At 36.1% G+C, this 24,389-nt stretch overlaps 1 protein-coding gene across 1 annotated transcript; it reads right to left on the reverse strand.

Annotated features, from left to right (window-relative positions):
• Positions 1-9,259: 9,259 nt before the first annotated feature.
• On the reverse strand, positions 9,260-14,187 carry LOC107773328 (uncharacterized). The gene is made up of 6 exons (XM_075229728.1): positions 14,009-14,187; positions 12,517-12,752; positions 12,185-12,443; positions 10,711-10,890; positions 10,473-10,628; positions 9,260-9,820 (listed from the first exon to the last, which is right to left on the reverse strand). The coding sequence occupies exons 1-6, from the start codon at positions 14,036-14,038 to the stop codon at positions 9,653-9,655; spliced, it is 1,029 nt and encodes a 342-aa protein (XP_075085829.1). The 5' UTR covers positions 14,039-14,187; the 3' UTR covers positions 9,260-9,652.
• Between the last annotated feature and the right edge of the window lie 10,202 nt (positions 14,188-24,389).

The raw sequence follows: 24,389 nt of genomic DNA on the forward strand, positions 1-24,389 counted from the left end.
AAACTTCCACTTTATGTCATTGGGTCATTTTATCAAACATGTTGTAGTCATTGTTTCAACTTAGAATTTCAACTCAAATTGGGCATGAATCCCCCCACACATTCTTACCAACAACCAAGCAACAATAACCACCACACCACCAAATATAACAATGGAACAAGATACACAAAATGTAACCAAAAAGCCGCCAATTTTCGGCCATAATGCAATCCCCACCGAACTTCATCAAAAAATAATAATGGTGTCACCATTACACCCCAAATATCATCCACAAGCATAAGGGCTAAGTAAATCTCGTTGTGCTGGCATCTTCTCACTATCTCTGTTTATCTTTTCCTAGCTTCGAAGACTTTTTCAGTTTCCTTCTGGCAGAAGTTATGGATCTCCCTTCTGAATTTTCCTGTTTTTGCAGATGAGAAGTACTTGTCTAGAAATATTTTTGTTATATCTTCCCATGTCCTGATCGACCCAGTTGGTAAGCTTTGCAGCAAGTGCTTCACATCATCCTTCAGTGAAAATGGGAATGCCCTTAAGTATAATGTATTTTTTGACACTCTGATGCACTGGAAGGTGTTCATGATTTCCTCAAAATCCATCAAGTGAGTGTTTGGAACTTCATTCAACTTGTCTCTAAAGACAGTTATTTTGGATGGTTTGAAACAAGCCTTGCTTCAATGCAAAATTATTTTCTGCTATGGGTGGAGGTATGACACTCGACAGTCCCTAATTGTAGACTGGTCTATCGTAGCCTCCCAATGATCTGCCAAACTAGGGTTCCATATTTCGAATGCATCTTTAACTAGAGGTCGGTTCATGCTGAATCCTTTTCCTTCTTCCCTAGCAACTGTTTTCTCAGCTCTATAAGCTACTTCAGCAGTTGCCATGCGGCTGCTTTTTGTTGTTGGGCTGCTTCTCTTGCAGCTAAATCAACTCTATCATCAGCATTTTTAGCCCTGTATTATTGGGTCGAAGACTGCCCCAAGAAGTTTCTGGTGAGTCCTCTTCCTTTTCTCAGCTATCGCAGGTGTCTCTCTAACTACGGTTCATAAGGTATCACTTCCTTTGAAGAAGATCGAGTAATACACCAGAGAAATAAACTTGTACCTGAACAAAAGTGAGAAAACATGAATACAAGAAAATAAAATTGGGTCCTGAATTAGCATCAAAAACTATTTTGAACATTATTGATTGTCAATCCTCGGCAACGGTGCCAAAACTTGACGAGCGCAAAATACAAACAGAAAATTAATTCTCTCTAGTCAAAGATAGTATAGTAAATATCATCTCCATAGGCATTGGATTTTAATAGTGTCCTAGTAATTTCTGATCGAATGATATCCATGATGATTAACGCTTGAATTAAGTTGTTTATGACTACAATTAACTATTTAAATAAAAACTGTAACTAATTAGACTTGATCATAGAGAGTGAGAATTGAACTAAAATAGATTGTCAGTAATATGAGAAATAAGGTTTGCAACAGGATAAGCGTAAGATAGCTATTCGGGATCTAACTCTGGTTGAGTTTACTTCTAATTTTTTAATAATTATCACAAATTAGCTCGATAATTAGCTTAAAAGTAAGGTTAATATTCATCTCTTGATTAAATCTGAAATCTATAAAATAAACTAATATGAAGCACTGTGAAGATATGCAAGAACAAATTAATGGACTAATCTTTAGGACAACGTCTCTCGAATATTCTTCTAACTTGGTTTAATCACTAATTCAAGAAGCTCTCTTGATTACTTAGAAGAATCACTAAATTAAACAAAATCAAATAAGCAAAGATAATCATCAAGTATTCCTCTTTCGATTAAATAAATCGGTAAATAAAATTGCAATAATTTAAAGCTCCATCAACATATTCATACAACTGACACAGAGTTAAATCCACAAATATCAATCAAAACACCATATCCTTCAAACCCTATAGTAAACTACTCCATAACAATGAAAAAGATTCATCTCAAAAAGGTTAAAAGACATAGGCAACATCGACATTAATGATCTGATACAAACTCCATATTGCACCTAGTGCTGGTTGAAATCTTAATGAAATCATGTATCTCCTTGCCTTAGTTGCTCCTCAAATCTTTTATAGGTCAAACGTCCTCTCAAAAATATATTTTTGGTGTATTTATACCACATAGAAACGGGCCCGGACAGGATTACACTTTCCAAGCCGAGGAGGAAAAACTAGATTGTCAAAATGCACAGGCGCAGCGTGTCTAGCGGTGCACTATGCACCGCGCTAGTGGAGATATTCAGAGAATGAAATTTTGCCAGGCATGCCTTCGTTGCACTGTCGCGCCGCACCTCGCGTTGCCCCATGCAGTGTAGTAGTGTAATTTTTTCAGAGTAGAATTTCTTCTCAATTTTTAACATTCAGCCTTGGTCCTCGATCCCTGAACGCGATCCCAATTTAATTTCTTGGGCTGTTACTCAGACTTCAAAGTTGCAAATCATCCAATTTAGCTCCAAAATCGCTTCTTAACTCGGAATCACCTCCTACAAGGCATAATACATGTAATAAGTGCAAATCATAGTCATTTAAGCTCAAACACGAACAAAGTGCAGTAATTAGAGTGTAAAATTCAGCTAAAATACGGGTTCCTAGCCTACCATCAAAAGTCAATAAAATTCAAACCGGGCTCGTGTCCCCAAAATTCAAAACCAATACCAAATTTCGATGATCCATAACCTGCCGAGTCCAAATATATAATTAGTTTTCAAAATCGAGTCGAAATCGGTACTCAAATCCCCAAAATACACCCTCTTAAAGTGTAGACAAAAATCTCAAATTTTGCTTTAAAATTCTTAATTTTAGGTGTAAAAATCCATTAGTAATCAAATTATAAAACTAAATTCAAGTGATAATCACTTGCCTCCAAGGTAGTAGTGAAATTGCTCTTTAAAATCTCCTATTCTCGAAGTTTAGGGCGCAAACTATAAAAAAATGAGTAAAATATTGAAAATGACAACTTATATACTCTGTCTAGTAGTATGCATCGCGATTCAAAAATCAACAATGCCGCTAAAACCTTCTATGCGAACGCGACCAATAGTCCGCGAACGCGAGGCCAACTTGCCTCACCACTACGCAAACGCGAGAGACCGTATGCTAACGCGAACCTCTGTCGACTAACCTCCCCTAACACATCGCGAACGTGAAGCAACAAGCACTAACGTGATATCCAACTTCCACATTACTCTGCAAACGCGATACCGATAAGGCGAACATGATGCACAAACCATCAACGACCAAAACAACGCTCTACGTGATCGCGAAGCTCCTTCCACGATCGCAAAGCTCATCAGATGCACCATAAAATCAGCAATTTAAGCTCAAGAAAAATGGTTTGACCCCCCCCCCCCCCCGAACTACGTGAGGCTCCCAGGACCCCGTCCAATTATACCAATAAGTCTAAATACATTATCCAAACTTATCCAAGGGATCAAAATACTACAATTAACATCAAAACCAATAACGGAAGATCAAAATCATTCTTATAACTTTCAAACCTTGAAGCTTCATCGAACGCATCTGAATCACACTAAGACATTTTAGATCACAATCAAACTTTGCACGCAAGTTCCAATCAACTAAATGAACCCAACAAGGTCCCAAAGTTATGGATCACAATCAAACCACAATAGGAGTCTGATAATACTGAAGTTAACTTCCAGTCAAACCTATGAACTCTCAAATTCTTTAATTTGCCAACTTTTGACAAATAGGGCCAAACTTTCTAGGATCATCCAAATTCAAATATGAACATAAACCCAAATCCAAAATTACCATATGAATCTGTTGAAACCATCAAATCCCAATTCCGAGGTCATTTACTTAAAATTTAAACTTTGGTAAACTCTTCCAATTTTAAGCTTACAAAGTGAGATTCACTCTATCAAATTACCTTACGAACATCAAAATCAACCATACATGCAAGCCGTAATACATCATATGAAGCTATTTAAGGGCTCAGACCACTGAACAGAATGCTCAAACTCAAAACAATTGATCGGATCATTACAGCTCTTGAATGCATCTGGTGCCTTTTCTAAAGGAAAAGGGCAAAAAATCATTAGGCAATTATAAGCCAGAAAATTATGTAGTGTGTCCCTAATGATATTAATCATAGTTGAATATCCCCGTAATTGGCGGTATTTAATATATGGACTCTGCATCTTTGCCCCGTCAGCTCCTTTTCTATCTCTTCTTCTTTACCAAGAACACCATAATTCTTTAATTTTTTAAGCTTAAAATTCTTATTTGGGGTTGAAAACTTGAAGTTAATATAATTACTATTAAAATTGTTTGAGTGTTGATTATTTATGCTTAAACTTTTTAGTTTAAACACTAGTTTAGTGATTTACTTTAAAAATCTTAAAACTCCATTGTTGGTCCTCAGAAAATATTGAAGAAGACAAAGTAGATCTTCTTGATTTGGTTTATTTGACTAAATTGCTTATTGGGATCCTTTTGTTGGTATTTGGAAGTTTTGTTTTAAGTTTGAGATCATTTGGAGCAAATTTGGGATGATTTGGTCAAAATTGAAATTGCTAATTCAGAAAATATTTTGTTGAACAACATAGAAAAATTATGCCAATCGGATAAATTTTGATGAACAATATAACAAATAGGTTGATTACAGAAAATAAAAAATTACGCTGATCTGGTAGAGTTTTGTGAATAATTGAACAAGTATAAAATCATACCAACTGGGTAGAGTTTATAAATAATTAACAAAATAAGTAGAGTAAATATAGCATAAATTCTATCACTCAGATAAAAAAATTCCTGAATAGATGCACGAGTTCATAGGTCATTCTTTAAATGCATTAGAAACGAGGATAATGTTTAAAGACCAACCCCTTGCAGGGTCATTCCTGGCAATCACTCATTATCAGCCATCAGCGTTGTAAAAGCTAAGTACTTCATCCGTCCTAGTTTATGCTATACTTTTCGCTTATCGAGAATCAAATCGACTAATCTTTGAAGCTAAATTGAATTAGATTAACTCAATAATTTAAAATTAAGGTTTATATATTTAAAAACTATACACAAATTATTATAAGTACTCTTCTCATCTAATTTGATTGAAAAATACATCTTAAAATGATGGTCAGAGTTCATATAATTTAAATCTTGAAAAGCGAAAAGTGTCATACATAAATTGTGATAGAGAGAGTAAATATTTGGCTTCTATTCATTCGATACCAATAAGAAAATAGAATATGCAATATTTCCTTGAACCAAAGATCTTCATATAACCCGTTTTAAATTCTGATAAACTTCCAATAAAATATCAGCAAGAGAACTAGCTAGTATCCATCATATCAAATCTGGAAACTTTGTATCTCACTAAGCTAAGTATCACTACTTCAATGGAGTAAAAGCTTCTCTTTGCTCTATTGCTACACTTGCGCGCGTGCAAGTAAATTAGCACTCAGTCAAGATGTATTTCACTGTGCTAATTCACCGTAAGACCTCGTATTGCTCATTCCAAGGATCGTGCTCCATTATATTCACAAGGATCATGCTCCATTACGGATCATTCCAAGGATCATGCTCCATTATATTCACAAAATATGTACATTTATGTAAACATAAAAATAACATATAGTTAGGATTTAACTTATATATCAACTTACCTTATTTTTTGGGTTACTAATTCTACTGTGAGTTATGTGTAATTACCAATTTACTAACCTGATAGTGTAATTACTTATTATGGGTGGTTCCTAATTTCAATGCATCAAGGAAGTTAAAACAAGAAAAGTGAAAACCAAAAAACATCCTTTTAATGTTCTTTCGCTGTTATGGAACTTGAATAAGAACTCCACATAAGTCTATGGAATGTCAATATTTCATGTTATGAGAGAAGATAAATTACATTTTATACATACAAAAAAATACATGATAATTAAAGCACTTTGGGAATTCTTACAGAACCAATAAGGGACAAGTGTATTCACTAAGAGTACCGGTACATTAAACCTAGTTCTGAATAGAGTGACCAATCCCAGGGCTATGACCAGGTCCTGAACGACTAAAGCCATCTACTTGACCTGGTGTTGTGGGCCGAGACACTAATGGCACAGGACTCGGCGGTGTTGTTGCCATTGGTGTTCTAACTTCTGGCTCATTCTCAAATATTTCCTTCTTTGCGGCATAAACGTTCGAGTTTTCACTGTAATTGTTTCCCCTCCCAGTTTCTCTTTTCGGCGCCATAGCGTGACTATGAGGTTTCGAGTTATTATTAATATGCTCGAACTTCATGTATCTTCCTTCAATAGATTGGATAATGTGGGAGAAGAACACTAAAAAGAAAAGGCAAGCAACCATAACCTTATTTTGAGCCATTCGAGAAATAGTGTCGGATTCAGAATTTAAACACTGAACGAATTCTTGAGTCGAGAGAGTAAGTCGAGAGAGTAAGCTACTCAAGGGAGGGAGAAGGAGATAGAGAACTAATACAGGATGCTTATGCTCTCTTTCTACTGTAATATATATATATATAGCAAAGCAAGTGACATGAGGGTTATTGGTCCATACTAGTTGGAGATTCTCATGATGTGCTTTAAAAATCAGTTGGAGATGTAGTAACGTTTTCCAATTCATTAAATTTAAAAACTTGAAATATAATGCGTGGTAAAAGCTGCAATGCTAGTTTGTCCATAGTGTTGTTAAGCCATGCAAGATTATAACTTGCCACTCCATGTCTCCACCCCCACGCTCTTTTTCTTCAGCCCTTTTAAGATTCTCCGTATTTCATTTTATATGGTTATATCTGCCCATATACAAATTAAAGTTTTAAAAAAAAAAAAAAGTCTTGACAGAGGCGGATCCAGGATTTGATGAGTGCTGACTATGGGTGCCACGGTCTTTAATGAGAATCTACCACTAATGAATGAGATTGAATTAGGGTCTACATTTAGTTTATTCGATTCGTTTTGAATTAATTCAGTTTGATGTACATGATATTTGGTTCATAAATAAATACGTGATCACCAAGCCGAATAAGTTTTGTCCAATTTAATCAATTTCTCTTGATTCAGTGTGATTAAAAGTAATAAGAAAATTAAAATTAGCAAGTACATAGCTGGAAATTAGCATCTGGGGGTTTGGCACATTAGCCACGGCACCTAGAGTCCATTTGTGACTGCGGGTGCCACCCTTAATTATATAAACGTTACATATAAAATATCAATACATACATAAAATTTTACTCGAGTGTCGGGTGGCGTGGCACCCCAGTCCACTACATAGATCCGCCCCTGCTTGACACGTAGCAGAAATATTCTTAAAACTTGTATATGATCTGAAATGGCATTCTATGCTTATAAGAGCATTATATTTAGGATAAACTGCAATGTTTAAAGTTTGAGTGTTTTTATCGAGGGTGAACCTCAAGTTTAAAGTGGAATAGCTTCCAAATCCAAATACAAAAGTAAGTGTTCTCTTTTAGAATTAAAAAAAAAAAAAAGTATCATATAAAATGGAACAAACGGATTAATGTATTCTCAGTGATAAACAAGCATGAAGAATTTTAATTTGGTGTTCGTCCGTCCGATCTGTTTGAAGTGAACTGTTAACACCATCATCAGCCCACGGTTTGGTGAATTCACACGCGCAAACCTAACTAAAATAAATGGGAAACTTCAAATTAAGGGCATATATATACTAGAGTTCTGAGAGCCCAACGTACATGGTATTAAAATAAACAAATCGAATTCCTTTCTTGTACAAAATAAAATTCCTTTCTTGTACGATATAAAATGAATTTCACTCAATTACAAAAATATTGTATTTTCTTTATATATACACGTACTCACATAAATATAGTTTACATGCGCTCCACTGACTGCAGCATGCCCTCTTGATAGTTGTTTTTATTTTTAGTCTAAGCATGCTTCACTTTCCAACTGTAGATTCTGGCTGTATTCTTTTGTTCTTTGGTGCCTACATTGTTAAACAGCTCTTTGGTACATTCAGGGGCTAAACTAAAACTGGTAAGATCTGTCCTTTGGATTATTATTACGATCTGTCAGCTGAATCACATGATGATCTTGGAGTTGAGTAAACAAATAAGAGGCGGAACTAAGATTTGAAGCTTAAGGGTTTGGAATTCTAGTCTTTTTAAGTTATTGGATTCTAAATTAATAATTTATACATTTTTAATGGATTTTTGTTAAACAAATGTAAGGTTTTTAGCTGAACCGGTAATCGGCATGCTAGCTCTGCCCCTGCTCCTAGTCCTCCCACCCTTGAAATAAAAATGATAGTTCACTGTCTTGTAATTGTTCTTCACTTCTTCTGACTTCATTCCTAAACTGGAGGGTTTGACAAAATGACTAAATGAGCCTTCTCCTTAATTAATTTCAATTACTTAGTAAATGTATTAAAAATTAAAAAGGCAATGAACATGCTAAGAATCATTTTTTTAGTTACTTAAACAATAAAATAGTTGCTAAAAATGCTTACTTCCAATAGTTAAGTTGGGGGGAGCTATGACAGAAGGTTTCAAGGTCAAATCTAGGAACATTCTTTTGCTGCATACGACTGATGTTTGGTGTTTCAATGAACTAAAATGGCTCTCGGCTGATACTATATGTCTTCCTAATTTTTACTAGTCTCAGTAAACACGCTACTATCGTAGGAGATAGAAGACGATTATCGCCGTGTTAACATAAGTATTTGTGTGTTATAAAAACTTATACGGATTACATAAAAGTCAGAGAAAACTGAGGTGATTCAGTGGTAGAAATGCAAGCTACCAAAAAGCTAAGTAACACTATATCTTTTCAAATTAAATATCGTTTGGACTTTCTCCCAATTCAGACCGGAGCAGTCAAGGATTTATTGTGCACATGAAATCTACATGGTCAAAGATAGAGAAGAAGGATTTCACTTATATACAATGGTATTAATTTACATTATCGGTGCATTTTAACTTGTTATAACATACAATTTACTTTATTTTCTATGTTACTAAGCTAGGCTTGTTATCAAGAGTTACCTATTATTGTACGTCATTCTAACTTGATGGTGTATATAAATTATACACTGTCAGTGTACAAGAGTTAAACTCTGAGTATCAAAGAGCTAGAGATGAAACCAGAAGTGAATGCTAGACTTTTGCACCCATTTGGCATCATTTTTTGACAGGCTTTTGCAATCCTTCTGCTCATCTTAGAAGGAACCAAGAAGCACATCAAAAGAAATGCACATTACCAAAAAGACTGAGTAATGAATAAATTGGAAACCTTTCCTAGTTAAGTTACAGAAACCAAGAACATTGAAAAGTTACAAAGAAAAAGTGAAACCCCCCAAAAAAAAGGTGGGGGGAGGGAGGGGTTAACAAGAAGACAGAAGTATTGCCTATAAGATCTTTGACCTTTGACACTCAGCTTAATTACACTTGCAATTTGGAAAAAACAAATATGGAACCTACAGATAAAAGTTGGGCTAAACTGGATTTCTGTTGATTTACATCGACCAATGCACCGTCTATGTGAGCTTACTCACATTGCCGGCCTCAATCTGCTTGGGTTTCAGGAGAAGCAGTTGCTGTTGTAATGCAGTATGAAAGATTTCCAAGTTGATATCTACACCTCCTTCATCAATCAATGAAGGTGGAAATTTAACAGTCAGATCGAAGGAAACTCTCATATGTTGTTCCGCTCAATGTCTTGTTCACATCATCCCAGTTCTTGATATGCTCCCGCAAAGGTCCACTATGTATCTTAACTTGGCGGCTACTTAAATTCATTTGTGGTAATTTTAGAAAATCTAGTACATCTCCCAATTTCTGCAATAAATCCAGAAAACAATGAGCAACAGAAAGGAACAAGATTTTGAGTATTTTTCTGGATAGCAAAAGGAAAAAGAATAAATGGGCCCTTCAATCATATAGTGTCTTGACATTTCGTCATATAAAGAAACCAAACAATAGATCTTGAATTTCTTTGCTTAAGGAAACTTCAACAGAGTGCATATAGGTTAATTTCTCGTATGGTTACTAAACTTTATCTACTACTTTAATAGTAAAGTACTAAAACTACTTTTTGACACTTTAAAGTAAATGAACTTTACGTAAAAACACAATACTGTTTTTTGCCGCATTAAAGTAACTTAGTAAAATCACTAAACATTACCCATCATAACGACTAGACTTATACCCATCAAGGTGATTCTTCTATTACAGTGAGCAAAGTTTTATCACTTTACAATTAAAATAGTTTTGTGACTCTACTGTTATAGTGCGTAAACACCAGTTACTTTAATATGACAAAAAGTAGTTATGTGACTTCACAGTTATAGTGAAAAATGTTTGGTGAATATACGCGAAATTAAGAAACTTGACTAGATATAGTTGAAATGAGAAACTATCAGAACTTCTTGGCTTTTAATGCAACGACGCATGACAAGGTAATTATAACTTCAGAAACGTATTTTCTTACAGTCTGGTTTCTGATAAGATCTTCGTAATATAGAGTTAGGTGTCGAGTGCTATTGAAGTACTCCAATGCCTCAGTGGCTGCCAGCTCCATTTTCTTCAAATCTGTGATCAGTAATGTTGTATTGATTTCTGGTTTATACTTCGCGAGAGTAGAGGCCTAGGAGAAGCAGCAAAATGATCAGATTCTATTAACTTTATGTCCGTGTATACTATGGGGAGGGAGGGATTTAAGAAGATACCTCTTCGTGTGAGTGCACATGAGACTTGTGTGTTCCGTTCAAGAGTTTGGCGTATCGATCATAAGAATTTGCAATCATGGAAACCATACGACGCAGCAGATTTCTTCTAAAAAGAAATATCACGGAAACGCCTTTGTTGTTGAAGTACTCGACAATTTCCTTGTGGTGTTGTATCAGCCCCTGCATTTGCCACGATTAACCAAGTCAATTTTCCAGAATAAAGCAATAGTTCCATGCCTCTCCACTAGCAAAACAATGAGGTCTTGCACAAAATGAGAACTCTCTTTTATCTGATGAAGACCAGCAATATCACAATATTCTGCTAGATTTTACTTGCGCAACAAATGCTGCTAATAAATGAAGTGTTAAACAATTACAAATGCTATCCTTTTCAGACTTTCCTCTATTTGAACAAGTGCTATTAGTATACGAAGTGGTTTTGAAACGAGACTAGTTCCACCATACACAGACGTCCTCTTTTATGTGACATATAGTTGTGTGGATAAATTCGCCAACTGATTTGATAAGATCCAAATTTGCTCAATCTGTAAGAAAATATTGAAAGACCCAAGTTTGATGCATGATCTACTTTAAAAAAAGTACCACAACAACGACAGACCTAGTGGAATCCCACAAGTGGGATCTGGGGAGGATAGTGTGTATGCAGACCTTACGACCTTGTGCAGATAGAGAGACTGTTTCCAATAGACTCTCGGCTCAGCATAGTCGCAGCAATAAAGCAAAGGACTTTAAAAAAAATACCACCCATAGGAAAAAATTATTTTGCTAATATTACAACCCTGAGTGGATCTCCGAAAGAAATTTATTTCTATAATTTGAAGTCTAGAAGGCTAAAGGTATTCAAGAACAACAAAAATCTGGTTTGTAGAGAAACCTTTTTATCCAAGTGGCACCACCTAACCAGATCCAACTTAGCCAAAATTTTCATATTGCATAATCAGTAGCAAGTCAAAAGAAATCAAAGAGAGGTAAGTCTACATTTAGCATAAGACCAGACCAAAATAACACCCAGTTACTATGCACCTAAACTTGGCATATTCGGAACATTGTAACAAAAGTTTCATGTGATAAAACTCTTTTTCCACTGCGGTATTTCAGATCTAGGTCAGCGTTCTCAACCCTTTCCGTCTCTCAAAATAGTTAATGAAGTTGCCAACCAGTGTTTCAAAAAGCAAAGGCTTTCCCTGTCTCATGAGGAAAGGCAAGAGTCATGTGGTTGCATCTCAACTCAAGCAGCGTAATCTTAAGCTAGGTATACCTCCCACATGGCAGATAGTAGGATGCAAAGTGCCTAGCAATCTGAAACAACTGTGACCCCTCCCCCTAAGTAGTTTGAGAAGATTTTTGAGAAGTTGGAGCACACTGTCTCCCATTCCACGACATTTTTATCCCTGCCTACATCTCAGCGAAACTTTTAAGTTTAAAACATGTAAATCAACGAAAAATATTTTACCTGATTAAGCATCCACTTGAAGCCAACTGCAGCTGAACAGTGATTCTTGGAAGCACTCGTAAACAAGTCCATATTGTAAACACTGTCCAATGTCCTCAATATTGAGGAGGAATTTTCTCTTCGCCCTTTGACGGAGAAAATTTCACCATTGGAGCTTATATTAATATGACTATTTAGTAGTGTCTCAAACCATCCACTCCCAGACCTCTGCGTTGACAGAACAGCAAACAGCCGTACAGGATTACAGCCACATTCAGCCCTACAATAGATGGCCAAAGGAGATGAAATGAATATAAGACAAATTTGTAAAAGACTGAGCTAAAAATACTTACCTGTTAAAGGTTTTCGGTTTAGGATAATGAAAGTATGGAATCTGGGATCGGTCGGTGTCATATTCATGACACGGCCTTTCTACAACTTCAATGTTCAAGAATTTGCTCGTTTTCTCGTTGTTAGTTTGCTTAAGACAGGTTGAACAGATATAAACACCGCAAACCATTGCAAACACTACAACAATCATCCTCAATAATGCTGGAGATTTCTTGGGAGGTTTTATAATAATAGTATCCTGGAATTAAAATGAAAACACAGATGCCAATGAACTAGATTAACGCAAAAGTGGAAAATAAAATTGCAACATGAATTGACCTCAAATTAGACCACAGCCTTAGCAATGAACACGTTTCTAGGGCGATTAATTTTAAACATCTTAAGTAAATACCAGTTGACTAAACAAATAGAGAAATCAACTCATACAAAAGGCAAGTGAAAAAAAACTAATTACTGTTATTAGAGAACCACCTGCTATTATTGATATAAAGCAGAAAACTCAATCTAGTGAGTCTATAAAATTTGGATTTAAGTTACATATAATCTTTGTAATAGGTTACTTATCATTTTTATTAGGTTATTAGTCAATGGTAGAACTTTGTCTCTAATACCTTATATGTGACCCGATCGTGTAAATATTTTTGCACTATTAGTGTATACAACTTAAAATCAAAAATTTACCTTCGGGAAGTCATGAACCACATTCTCAATTAGTGGAAGATGTATAGTTAGTTTCTTTAAGAGGTTAATTCATACTAGTAAGTAGTAAGGGCCCGTTGGCCATAAAAAATTTCACTTTTCTCTGAAATCATTATTCGGCCATGAAAATTACAAATCCAAGTTGAAGTTGAATTCCGAAATTTTTTGAAATTCGAAAAACTAAAAAATGATGTTTTTCAAAATTTTCACCCCAAATCACTCACAAAAATTTAAAAACAACTACAATTTGTATTCATGTCCAATCACAACTCCCATTTCCAAAATACCATTTTCAACTTGAATTTTTTTTTCACTTTTTTCTGGAATTTCATAATGCCCACTAAGTATTTCAGGTGAAGTATTGATTCTTCACAACAACTCTATGAACAAACAGGGGAAAAAAATGAAAAATCTTCTCCCACTCAGCTTAATACAGACCCAAAAGAATGAGACCCCAAAAACATATTTTAGCTCACAGATGTCTGCACCTGCCTCTACTAATGTGTTTGTACAAAAAATCAAAACCCCAGATCAAAGAGTTCAAGAAACAGTTAAAATTTTGTCATGAAATACATCTGAGACATCTTTAAACCACCATAAATATACAATCTGGACAAATCACAGTTTCCTAAGAAACCAATTAGAAGAAGGGAAGGAGATTCCAGCTTCAACAAGAATGTAAATGTTTAGCAGGATCTCTTACAGAATATACTCAGCAAAAAGCAAAGCACAAAAAACAGAAAGGAAAGGGAACCATTAATTAAAAAGCGGAATTTGAAGGGGAAAAAAACAAACCTTTGTAAAGAAACAGATTTCTTCAGCCATTGTACTTCAACCAAAATCAAAAGGGAGACTAAAGAATCCTCAAATTCTTATACAAAGAGGTAGAGGCTATTGAATTAGTAGTTCTTTTGTGCTAGTCTCTTTCTATTTTTCAGGAGGAGGAGAAATAGTGGGAAATGTTGGCCCTATAGGAGGAGCTTTTAGATACGAATATTGATTGACTAGTACAAGTGTTTTGGATATATCAGGTTGTCGTCTTACTTTTTAATGTCGGAATCTAAGATAAAGCCATTATAATTTAATGTGAGATTTCTCGATTTTCATTGTCCAACTCAGACCAGCACCCATATGGACAGTATTTACAAAATGCTATTTGAATTAGTCTGACCATATTTACCAAATACTGATGGTTATACCATAAATAGGAAAGTGTTTGATTCTTTAGGGAGTATAAAATTGAAGTTGAATTATATTAATTTGCAATGTTTTAAAAGACGTTTTTTGGGCAAGATCCGAATCCTTGGAGAGGCATACCAAAAACGCACTGAGGCGTTGCGGTGGGGTAAGTATCATGGGGCATAAGCCTCAATATTCCGAGCGTTCGCCTAGGCGTAAGTCCAATATTTTGGGCGTTCATTTGGTGCGTAAGCCCCGAGAACTTTTTCAAATTTAAGCCAAAAATTACTTAATAAATCTTTTTTAACTTAAATGTCTAAAAGTTAACGCATAATAAATTTTTAAACTAAAAATCTCAAAAACCAAAGGTTTTTCTAATTGTTTAGCATAATTTTATAATCTTTTCTTTGTCATTTACTACTAAGTAACAAATACACTTTAGAGTTTAGACAAAGTACTAACTAAAAGCGAAGAGTTCTGTCCTCCAATTCTTAATCTACTTCTACGTTTACATTTTCCTTATTTATGCTTTTTTATTTTATTTTTTAATTCATTCTTTTCAAATTAGTTTTAAATTTTAGAATTTCTTTTGGTATCGCTTTATTTTATATTATTTTGATGACTGTATTATGGCGATTTATATTAGACAATGAGTATTTGTAATTTATTATCTATTTTGAAGTTTTTTAAATAATAACTTTATTTATTTTCACTAGAATATCATTTTTATAACTCTAAGTATGTTCTATCATAAACATGTTATAAGTGTAACGCATCTTTATGTCTTTTACGTTTCAAGCAAAAAATATTTATATATATATATACTAATTTTATAATTTTCTTGAATTTTTTTTTACAATTTTAATAGATTTTTTATTTATACATTTATTTATTAATTTATAAAAATATTAAATACTAAAAACTCATGGGGCTCACGCTCAGTGCCCCACGGCTATTGCGTCGCCCCGTATTAAATAAAATGCATCGCCTCTCGCCCACATCTTTTAAAACTGTGTTGATATGAATTTTTACTTGAAGAAACATTGTCAGATTTACAACTAAAAGTCAAAATTTCTCTTCGAATACATTTTCAAACCTGTATTTCAACGTTTAAACTAGTACTATTTGGTTTCAACTCTTAAGATGTACTCCATTAACCGCTGCTTTTTCCCCTAATTTCTTAATAGAATTTCTAAATTTTGTTTTAAACCAAAAGATCTTAATCTATGTCATAAGAGATAGAAATATTTTTATGAGATCTCCATTCGGGCATAATGTTATTTTTTTTTTAAAAAAAAAAACATATTGATTTTCTTCCAAATCACGGGAACAGTAAACATAAAATCTAGAGGCGCAAGCCAATAGGATATAGAAAAAAGCATCGTAGTCAATTTTCCTTTTTCTTTTTGCATTTTTTTAAGTTGTGAAATGCTGGCAAAGAAATGAGATTGTTAATAGGAAAAAAAGTAAAGAAAAGGAGATTGGTTGAATTTCTAGGGTTAAAATCCTCGATTGGTGGTTAAAAAAAACAAAGAGAAGCCTTAATAACTCTTTGAACATGAGAATGTGGAGTTGTAATTGTTAGTTAGAAGAATTAAAGAGTTTAACTAGAGTATAAAAGGACAATGCTTTTGCTATAGTAATCCAATTAGAATAAGTATGTTTGTAGATGAAACCAAAGAGACTTCAAAAGATAATTAAGACAAAAAAGGAAAAGGAAAAAGAAAAAAGGGAAAAGAATGGTAAAAGTGGTTAGATTTAATTACCTTATCTGTAACCTTGCTGAGACCCTTGCTTAAGTTTGGACTTTGGAGTTTCAAACATTGTTTCATGAAATTTAACTTATGTTAGCAAGATTTCATTTTCCTTTTAGCTCTTTAATTTGGTGGTTCTCATTTATTAATTAACTTAAGCTCTAATTGTCTTAGAATGCACGATATTTAAATATCATATTAAGGTAATCGCATGTAAAATGAACATACTGGAGGTGCTTTTCACGTATACATAATTTTTATTTATATATAGTAAAGAATTTTATATTATCAACGTATTTTAAATTGTTTTAGTAGATAATTACATGCCTTACCTATTTTGCAGGTTATTAAAATCACTTATTATGAATTATTACATATGTAGTTGGTTTTTTAGATGACTTGAGAGCGTATAATTTTTTTAATAAATGATCAGTTTACAGAAGGTAAACTAGAATTAATATAGATAATAAATACATTCAAGATTAGAGCTCTCAAATGAGTAGAATTTTAATTAGATTATCATGCACTCTTTCTTTGTAATTAAAAGGAATTTATCCAAACGTCTTTCTTAACACATAGAGACAAACACACGTATATGTCACCCATTTCTTGTAGTGGAAACAATGTTTGCTTAAGATGAAATATTTCTTTTTTCAGTAATCATAAGAATAAAAGGATTAGCTTATTTACTTAGCAATGGCAATTGACTACGTAACCGGCCACCATTAATAATTTGCAGTCCTCGTGTTTTACATACAAAAACAACAACAAAAAAATTATTAACTCCAGTTTAGTTTAGTTGTTGAACTAACTTAGTTAAGCCGCATCAATATATATATATATATATATATATATATATATATATATATATATATATATATATTGATGAGGCTATATATACATATATGTATATATATATATATATATATATGTATATATATATATTTATATTTTTTCTTTCTTTTGTTACATTTATTAAGTGACTTGTTTGTATTAGACGACGATTTTGAATAATCAGTCACTTTCTGATGAACGGAAGTGTTTATATAATTAAACAAAAATGTCTTAAATGGGTCCTTAGTTCATGCAATCAATTAAAATCCGTGTATAAATTGTATCTTTCTCTTCCTCATAGGTTGAATTAAAATTCGACTGAATATGATGAAAATGGCTCGAAGTTAGAATTTCTTCTATGCTCCGCTTATCGCTTTATATGTCTTACAGTTGAGAAAAAAAGAGAAAGAAATCATATAGTAGCAGTTTTAAACTCTTTATGCACTTTGAACGAAGACGGGATTATTTTTTGCTAATTAATGGATAACTAATAATGAATGGTAATATTGGTGTGTTTAAATATTTATAGTGGTTGGTAAATTAATTTGTTTTAACAATAGCTCATAAATTTTCATAAATTATCAACTTTTCCGGTTTTGACTTGATAGTTTAGCTGACAATTACTAATGATGTAATTGAAGTGGACAAGAGCCTTGGATAAGTTAATCAAAGAATTTGTCCTCTCTCCAACATTGCAGTTATGGCTATTAAACATATCTCATGGCTTATGTCAATATCCAAACAAACAAAGTAAGTTAAACTCCGCCAAAAAATAATCAAATTGTAGGCAGCTTGTACTCATATTCGTGTAGTACTATTTAATTGGTTGTTACTACACTGGTTTATAAAATTTCGAAAAATAAAACTAAAGTAACAAGTCACGAATCATGAGACACCCCACTTCACCAACCGAGCCGTTGGAAATGCACATCATTTGTCGACTACTTATCAGTTTGATTGCTTGCCTCGTGTTTTAATTAATTATTACTTGAATGATCATTTTCCTGCAAAATGCAAGGTTCTCGTTGTTTTTTTTTCTCTTTTCGGGTTTGCTTTTCTTTTCAAATAAAAGGCTCTTTAGTTTCTTATAAAAGTAGGGTAAGGTTGAACATTTTATGAATAGTAAAGCACCCCTTGCTTTTATCATTAGCTTTTGCTTAAAATTGAAGACAAGTTTCTATTATCGTGGTAGCGGTGTGGTCTTGTGGGCTATATAATTCTCTATGAGCGATATAGCAGAAAAGGATCTTTTTCTAAGGTTGTGTTTGATACGAAAGAAAATGTTTTTTGAAAAATATTTTTAAATTTTTTCATGTTTGGTTGGTTTAAATGTTTTGAAAAACATTTTCCTCATGAACTCATTTTCTTCTAATTGAAGGAAAATATTTTCCCTATCAAAAGAAGGGAAAATATTTTCCAAAACTCTTTTTCAACATTCTTCACCCTATTCCCCATCCCCACAACCCACTCATATCCATCCCACCCCTACCCCACCCACCCCAACCACCCCAACTCCTGCCTCCCCACCACACCCCAACCTCGTCAACCACATGTATTGGGTAAAATATGTTATGACACGTGGCCGTCCGAGAAAGGGACACATGGAACCCAAGACAAGGGAGGATGACTGAAGACCTAAGATAATTGTTTATCACCGAAAAGAATAATACTCATAAAGATGTGATAAATGCTCTTCTCTCGGTAGCATTTAATAGAGAATATTCATAGCATTAAGAGCAGTTATCCGTTACAAGGAATTTGGCATTTATGTTCACCGTTACATATTCATCAATGCCCCTCATAATTGACATTAAAGAAGGGCACGACCCTAAGACCTTCTTCATAGCTATAAATAATGAACTCAGTTGTCATTGTAAGTGGAAAGGATTTTCTGGCAAACTTATACTTTATTTTATTCAAAGCTCAATCCAATCTTATCTTCTGATTTCTCGACTCTTTTGTTGTTGAGCCCGGAAACCTTGCTCCCGGAATTATTTCTTCTGTTATTTCGTCTATATCTTAAGGCTAAGTATTGCGTAACTCTTTAATTATTTATTTATCTTAGAATCAAATTAATTCACTTATCTATAAACCACATATAAATAACTGTACCATTTTACGGGTAAACAGTTTGGCGCTCACCGTAGGGCCTAGATAGCCGTGTAATTAAATTGATCCTTACCTTTTTTTACTAACGCGTTTTGATCATTTTTGTCTTAGAAAAAATCATAAGAAATAGCATATAACACTGTTAACGACATGCACAACCCCGAGATTCGAGGGGATTAACCTCATTCCGAGGACTCAATCAGCGATACCCATAACGAAGGGAGTGACGCTACACCAATGCATGACAAGCAGTATCCTCGACATGTTTGGGGGACCACTCCCGATGACGCTGATGAAGAGCATGTCGTCGACGCGGTAAGGGTCTTGCAAGAGTAACAAGCGATCATTCTAGGCCACCTCACGTGACAAGATAAAGTTATAAGGGAATTAAAGCAAGAGCTGTCGGGAGCTTCAAATAATGCAAACAGACAAGATCTGATCCCTCCCGGGATCCCCACGAATCAAACAACGCAGAGGATCGACAAAAACACTTCCAGGGTTGAAATTGGCTCCGATGGGGCAGGGGGAACGGATCCGGTCTCAACAACGAGAATGATTCTTTCAAGAACGAACTTTTACGATTCATGAGGGAAGTAAACACCCGCATGGACCAGATCCTGGGTGCGCCACCAGTGCTGAAAGGCCTGGACTCGAAGAAGTATACTCAATTTTTGTACAAGCCAAGTGCGGCATCGGAGTTAATCCCGAAACGGTTCAAAATGCCTGAAATACCAAAGTATGATGGAACTTCAGACCCCAAGAGCATATTACCACTTACACAATAGTGATAAAAGGGAATAATTTAGCTCCTCGTGAAATTGTATCTGTACTGCTGAAGAAATTTGGAGAAACCCTCACGAGGGGGGGCTTGACATGCTATTCGTTGTTACCCGAGCATTCCATAGATTCCTTCGAAATGCTTGCGGATTATTTCATCAAGGCTCATGCCGGGGTAAAAAGAGTACAGGCCCGAAAGACCGACATATTCTGGATAGCGCAAGTAGAGTTAGAGCTACTACGAGAGTTCGTTACCCGATTCCAGAAGGAGAAAATATTGCTCCCGGCTGTCCTGGATGAATGGGCGGTTGAGGCGTTCACCAAAGGATTGAATCCAAGGAGTTCAGACGCTTCTCGGAAATTGAAAGAGAGCCTACTCGAGTTTCAAGCAACGACCTAGGCGGATGTCCACAACTGGTATGAATCAAAAATAAGGATCGAAGATGATCAGGTTGGTTTTCCATCGTCGACCAAAGGACGTGAAAAGAATAAGGAAAAATCAAAGGATGATTATGACACGGACAAGCGGACTTCGAGGGCCGGATTTTGCCTTACGAACGAACCGAAGCCGCAACAGAGGTTTTCGGACAGCGGACAGGTTCACGATCGACAGGAGGACCGATTGCGCTCGGAATAATCGATCAATGCAGGATAAAGAAGTGGAAGGATCACGGGATCCTTCCTACCCCAAATTATCAGAATACAACTTCAACGTCAGTATAGTGGAATTAGAATCGGCCATGAGAAACAACAAAGAAGCACGGTTCCCAAGACCGATGAGATCTGATTCTAACCAGAGGAATCCCAACTTGTGGTGTGAATATCAAGGGATGAATGGCCACCAGAAAGGGGACTGTCGACATCTCCGGGAGGAAGTGGCAACGTTACTAAAGAATGGTCACCTCAGAGAATTCTTGAGTGACCGAGCTAAGAACAATTATGGTCGTAACCGAGACAACACGGAACCTTTGAAAGCAGGAGAAGATCCCCCGAAACAATCAATATGATCTTTGGAGGGAACGAGATTAACAAGGTCACCTTTTCAGCAGCAAAGAAGATGAACGTATTAATAACGCATAGCAAAAGGCTTCGAGAAGCAAATATCGCTTTTACGGAGGAGGACGCAAAGGAATTGCTGCTACCACACAATGACGTATTGGTAATTTCTTTAAATGTGCTAGATTGTAAGATTAAACATGTTTTAGTGGATCCAGGGAGCTCGGCTAATATCATACAATGGAGAGTATTGGAGCAAGCTAAACTTATCGGAAGTATTATTCCGGCCACAAAGCTCCTCGTCAGATTTAACCTCGCAAGTGTGACAACTCGGGGAGAAATTTTATTACTCACAAATGCTGAAGGAGTAATGAAAACAACTCTTTTCAAAGTGGTAGATGGTGATATGGGATACAAAATCATTCTGGGAAGACCATGATTGCACGAGATGAAAGTTGTACCATCAACGTACCATCAATTGCTGAAGTTTCCAACACCCGAGGGAATTAAGCAGATAAGGGGTGACCAACTAGTGGCAAGGGAGATGTATGCAATTTCGGTCTCCAGTAGCAAAGGAAAGGAACACGTGGCATAGCAATTATAAGGACCTGCACCTACTCCTGAACTAGATGAAATTAGCCAGGCGTCAGAAGATAATCAGGTGCCGAGATATTTCTAAGTTCCAGAAGAGACCAATGCGATGAAGTACACAGTGGAAGAGCTGGAGCAAGTGGCATTGTTCGAGGAATTCCTTGAAAGGAAATTCCACCTGGGGACAGAAATGCACGCGGAACTCAGGCCCGACTTCATTAAATTCCTTAAATCTAACGCCGATTGTTTTGTATGGTTGCATGAGGATATGACAGGTATCCCGATAGAGGTAGTTGTACACAAGTTAAGCTTGGATCCTAAAATACCTCTGGTAAGACAAAAGAAGCGCCCGATCGCCGAAGCCAGGAATAAATTTGTCAAAGAAGAGGTAACCCGCTTACTTAATATCGGTTCAATCCGGGAAGTAAGATATCCAGGCTGGCTAGCTAATGTAGTAGTAGGTCCTAAAAAGAACAATAAGTTTTGCATGTGCATAGATTATAAAGATCTTAATAAGGCGTGTTGAAAGACTCGTTCCCACTACCAAACATCGATCAAATGATTGATGCCACAGTCGGGTGCAAGTTAATGAGTTTTCTCTATGCTTATTCCGGGTATAACCAAATTCAGACGAACCCGAAAGATAGGAAAAAACTTCGTTTATACCGAGTTTCGGTATATATTGTTACAATGTGATGCCCTTCGGGTTGAAAGACGCAAAGCCACTTATCAACGACTCGTGAACAAGATGTTTGAAACTCAAATAGGAAAAACTATGGAAGTTTATATAGACGATATGCTCGTTAAATCTTCAAATGCATATGATCATTTTAAACATCTGCAAGAAACCTTCGACATCCTAAGGAAGCATAATATGAAGCTTAATCCCGAGAAATGCGCGTTCGGGGTTAGCTCTGGTACATTTCTGGGATTTCTGGTAACACAAAGGGGGATTGAAGTAAACCCCGATAAGATCAAGGCCATAGAAGATATCCCGGACGAACTGACAAGCGTGAAGGAAGTCCAAAGGCTTACGGGGAGATTAGCAACTTTGAGCAGATTCATTTACCGATCGTCAGAAAAGTGTCATCGTTTCATCACACTGCTCAAAAAGAAAAATAATTTCGAATGGACCCCGGAGTGCCAACAGGCTTTGAGGGATTTAAAGAAATACTTATCAAGCCCCCAATTACTTTCAAACCCAAAAGAAGGGGAAACGTTGTTGGTTTATCTCGCGGTCTCGGAAGTTGCGGTAAGTGCGGTTTTAGTCCGAGAAGACGAAGGTACGCAATCTCCTATTTATTATGTTAGTAAAGTTTTAACGGGAGCAGAAACTCATTACCCACATTTGGAAAAACTGGCCTTAGCTCTCGTAGTCGCCACTTGAAAGCTGAGGCCCTATTTCCAATGCCACCCGATAGTTGTGGTGTCTACTTTCCCTTTGCAGAACATTCTCCATAAACCCAAGCTCTCGGGTAGATTTGCCAAATGGGCTGTCGAAATGAGTGAGTTTGACATAGAATATAAGCCGAGGACTGCAATTAAATTGCAAGTCTTGGCTGACTTCGTGGCCGATTTCTGTTCGGGATTATTGCCTCAGGCAACCAAGAAAGCAATGATGATGTCAGAATTGACATCAGGGGTTTGGACCTTATTTATGGATGGAGCTTCCTACGTGAAAGGGTTCGGGCTCGGTATAATCTTAATCATGCCTTCGGGGGAAACCCTAAGGCAAGCCATCAGGACGGTCCATTTAACTAACAATGAAGCGGAGTATGAAACTTTGATTGCAGGACTCGAGTTGGCCCGGAGACTTGATTCTGAGGTCATCGAAATCAAATGCGACTCACAGCTGGTGGTAAATCAGGTCTACGGGATCTTCGAGACCAAAGAGGAGCGCATGCAATAATACGTGGTAAAGGTTCAAGCTCTGCTGGCGCGATTCCGAGAGTGGTCAATTACTCATATCCCAAGGGAAGAAAATGGAGAAGCAGACGCATTGTCAAACCTAGGATCATCAACAGAAACAAAGGGATCAAAATCCGGGTTGGTAGTATAATTGATGAACTCAGTCCTGGATACAGATGGTTACTACAAAGTAAATTCAACTAGTGTGGTATGGGACTGGAGGAATGAAATTATCGATTATCTCGAACATAGGAAGCTACCTGAAGACCCCAAAATGTCCCGGGCACTGCGCGCCAAAGCAGCGTGATATAGCTTCAAGGGAGGCCAATTGTATAGAAAATCTTTTCAAGGCTCGCTGGCCCGATGCTTAGGAGCGTCCGAAGCTAACTATGTCATGAGATAGGTCCACAAAGGGATATGTGGCAACCACTCGGGCGCAGATTCCTTGGTGTTGAAGCTGGTAAGGGCAGGATATTACTGGCCCCGCATGGAACAAGATGCCAAGGACTTTGTTCGGAAATGTGATAAGTGTCAACGCTACACGCCACTGGTGCATCAACCGGTGGAACCCTTACATTCGGTCCTATCTCCGTGGCCGTTCATGAAATGGGGAATGGACATTGTCGGACCATTACCACCGACTCCTGGAAAGGTAAGATTTCTTTTAATTTTAACTGGCTATTTTTTTAAGCGGGTGGAAGTAGGTTCGTTTCAGAAAATTGGAGAACACGAAGTGGTGGATTTCTTGTGGAAAAATATAATTTGCAAGTTTAGAATACCAAAAGAGATAGCATGGGACAATGGGCCACAATTTATCAGCGCAAAAGTTATAAAGTTCCTCCAAGATTTGAAAATAAAGAGGATCACATCTTCCCCTTATCATCTGAGCGCAAACGGTCAAGCGGAGTCAACAAACAAAATAATTATTCAAAGCCTCAAGAAAAGGTTGGAAGCGGATAAAGGAAATTGGCCCGAGGAATTACCCGGAGTTCTATAGGCATTACAAACTACGGCCAAGTCGAGCATAG

Source organism: Nicotiana tabacum, chromosome 14, assembly GCF_000715075.1.
Source record: "Nicotiana tabacum cultivar K326 chromosome 14, ASM71507v2, whole genome shotgun sequence".
NCBI classification, from domain to species: Eukaryota; Viridiplantae; Streptophyta; class Magnoliopsida; order Solanales; family Solanaceae; genus Nicotiana; species Nicotiana tabacum.

Excerpts from the sequence above, each read along its gene's own strand:
- LOC107773328 (XM_075229728.1), bottom strand. The coding sequence starts at position 14,038 with ATGGCTGAAGAAATCTGTTTCTTTACAAAG. Across the intron at positions 10,891-12,184 it reads TCAAGTGGATGCTTAATCAG|GGGCTGATACAACACCACAA; the intron begins GTAAAATATTTT and ends TGGCAAATGCAG. Across the intron at positions 9,821-10,472 it reads ATCTTATCAGAAACCAGACT|AAATTGGGAGATGTACTAGA; the intron begins GTAAGAAAATAC and ends GATTTATTGCAG.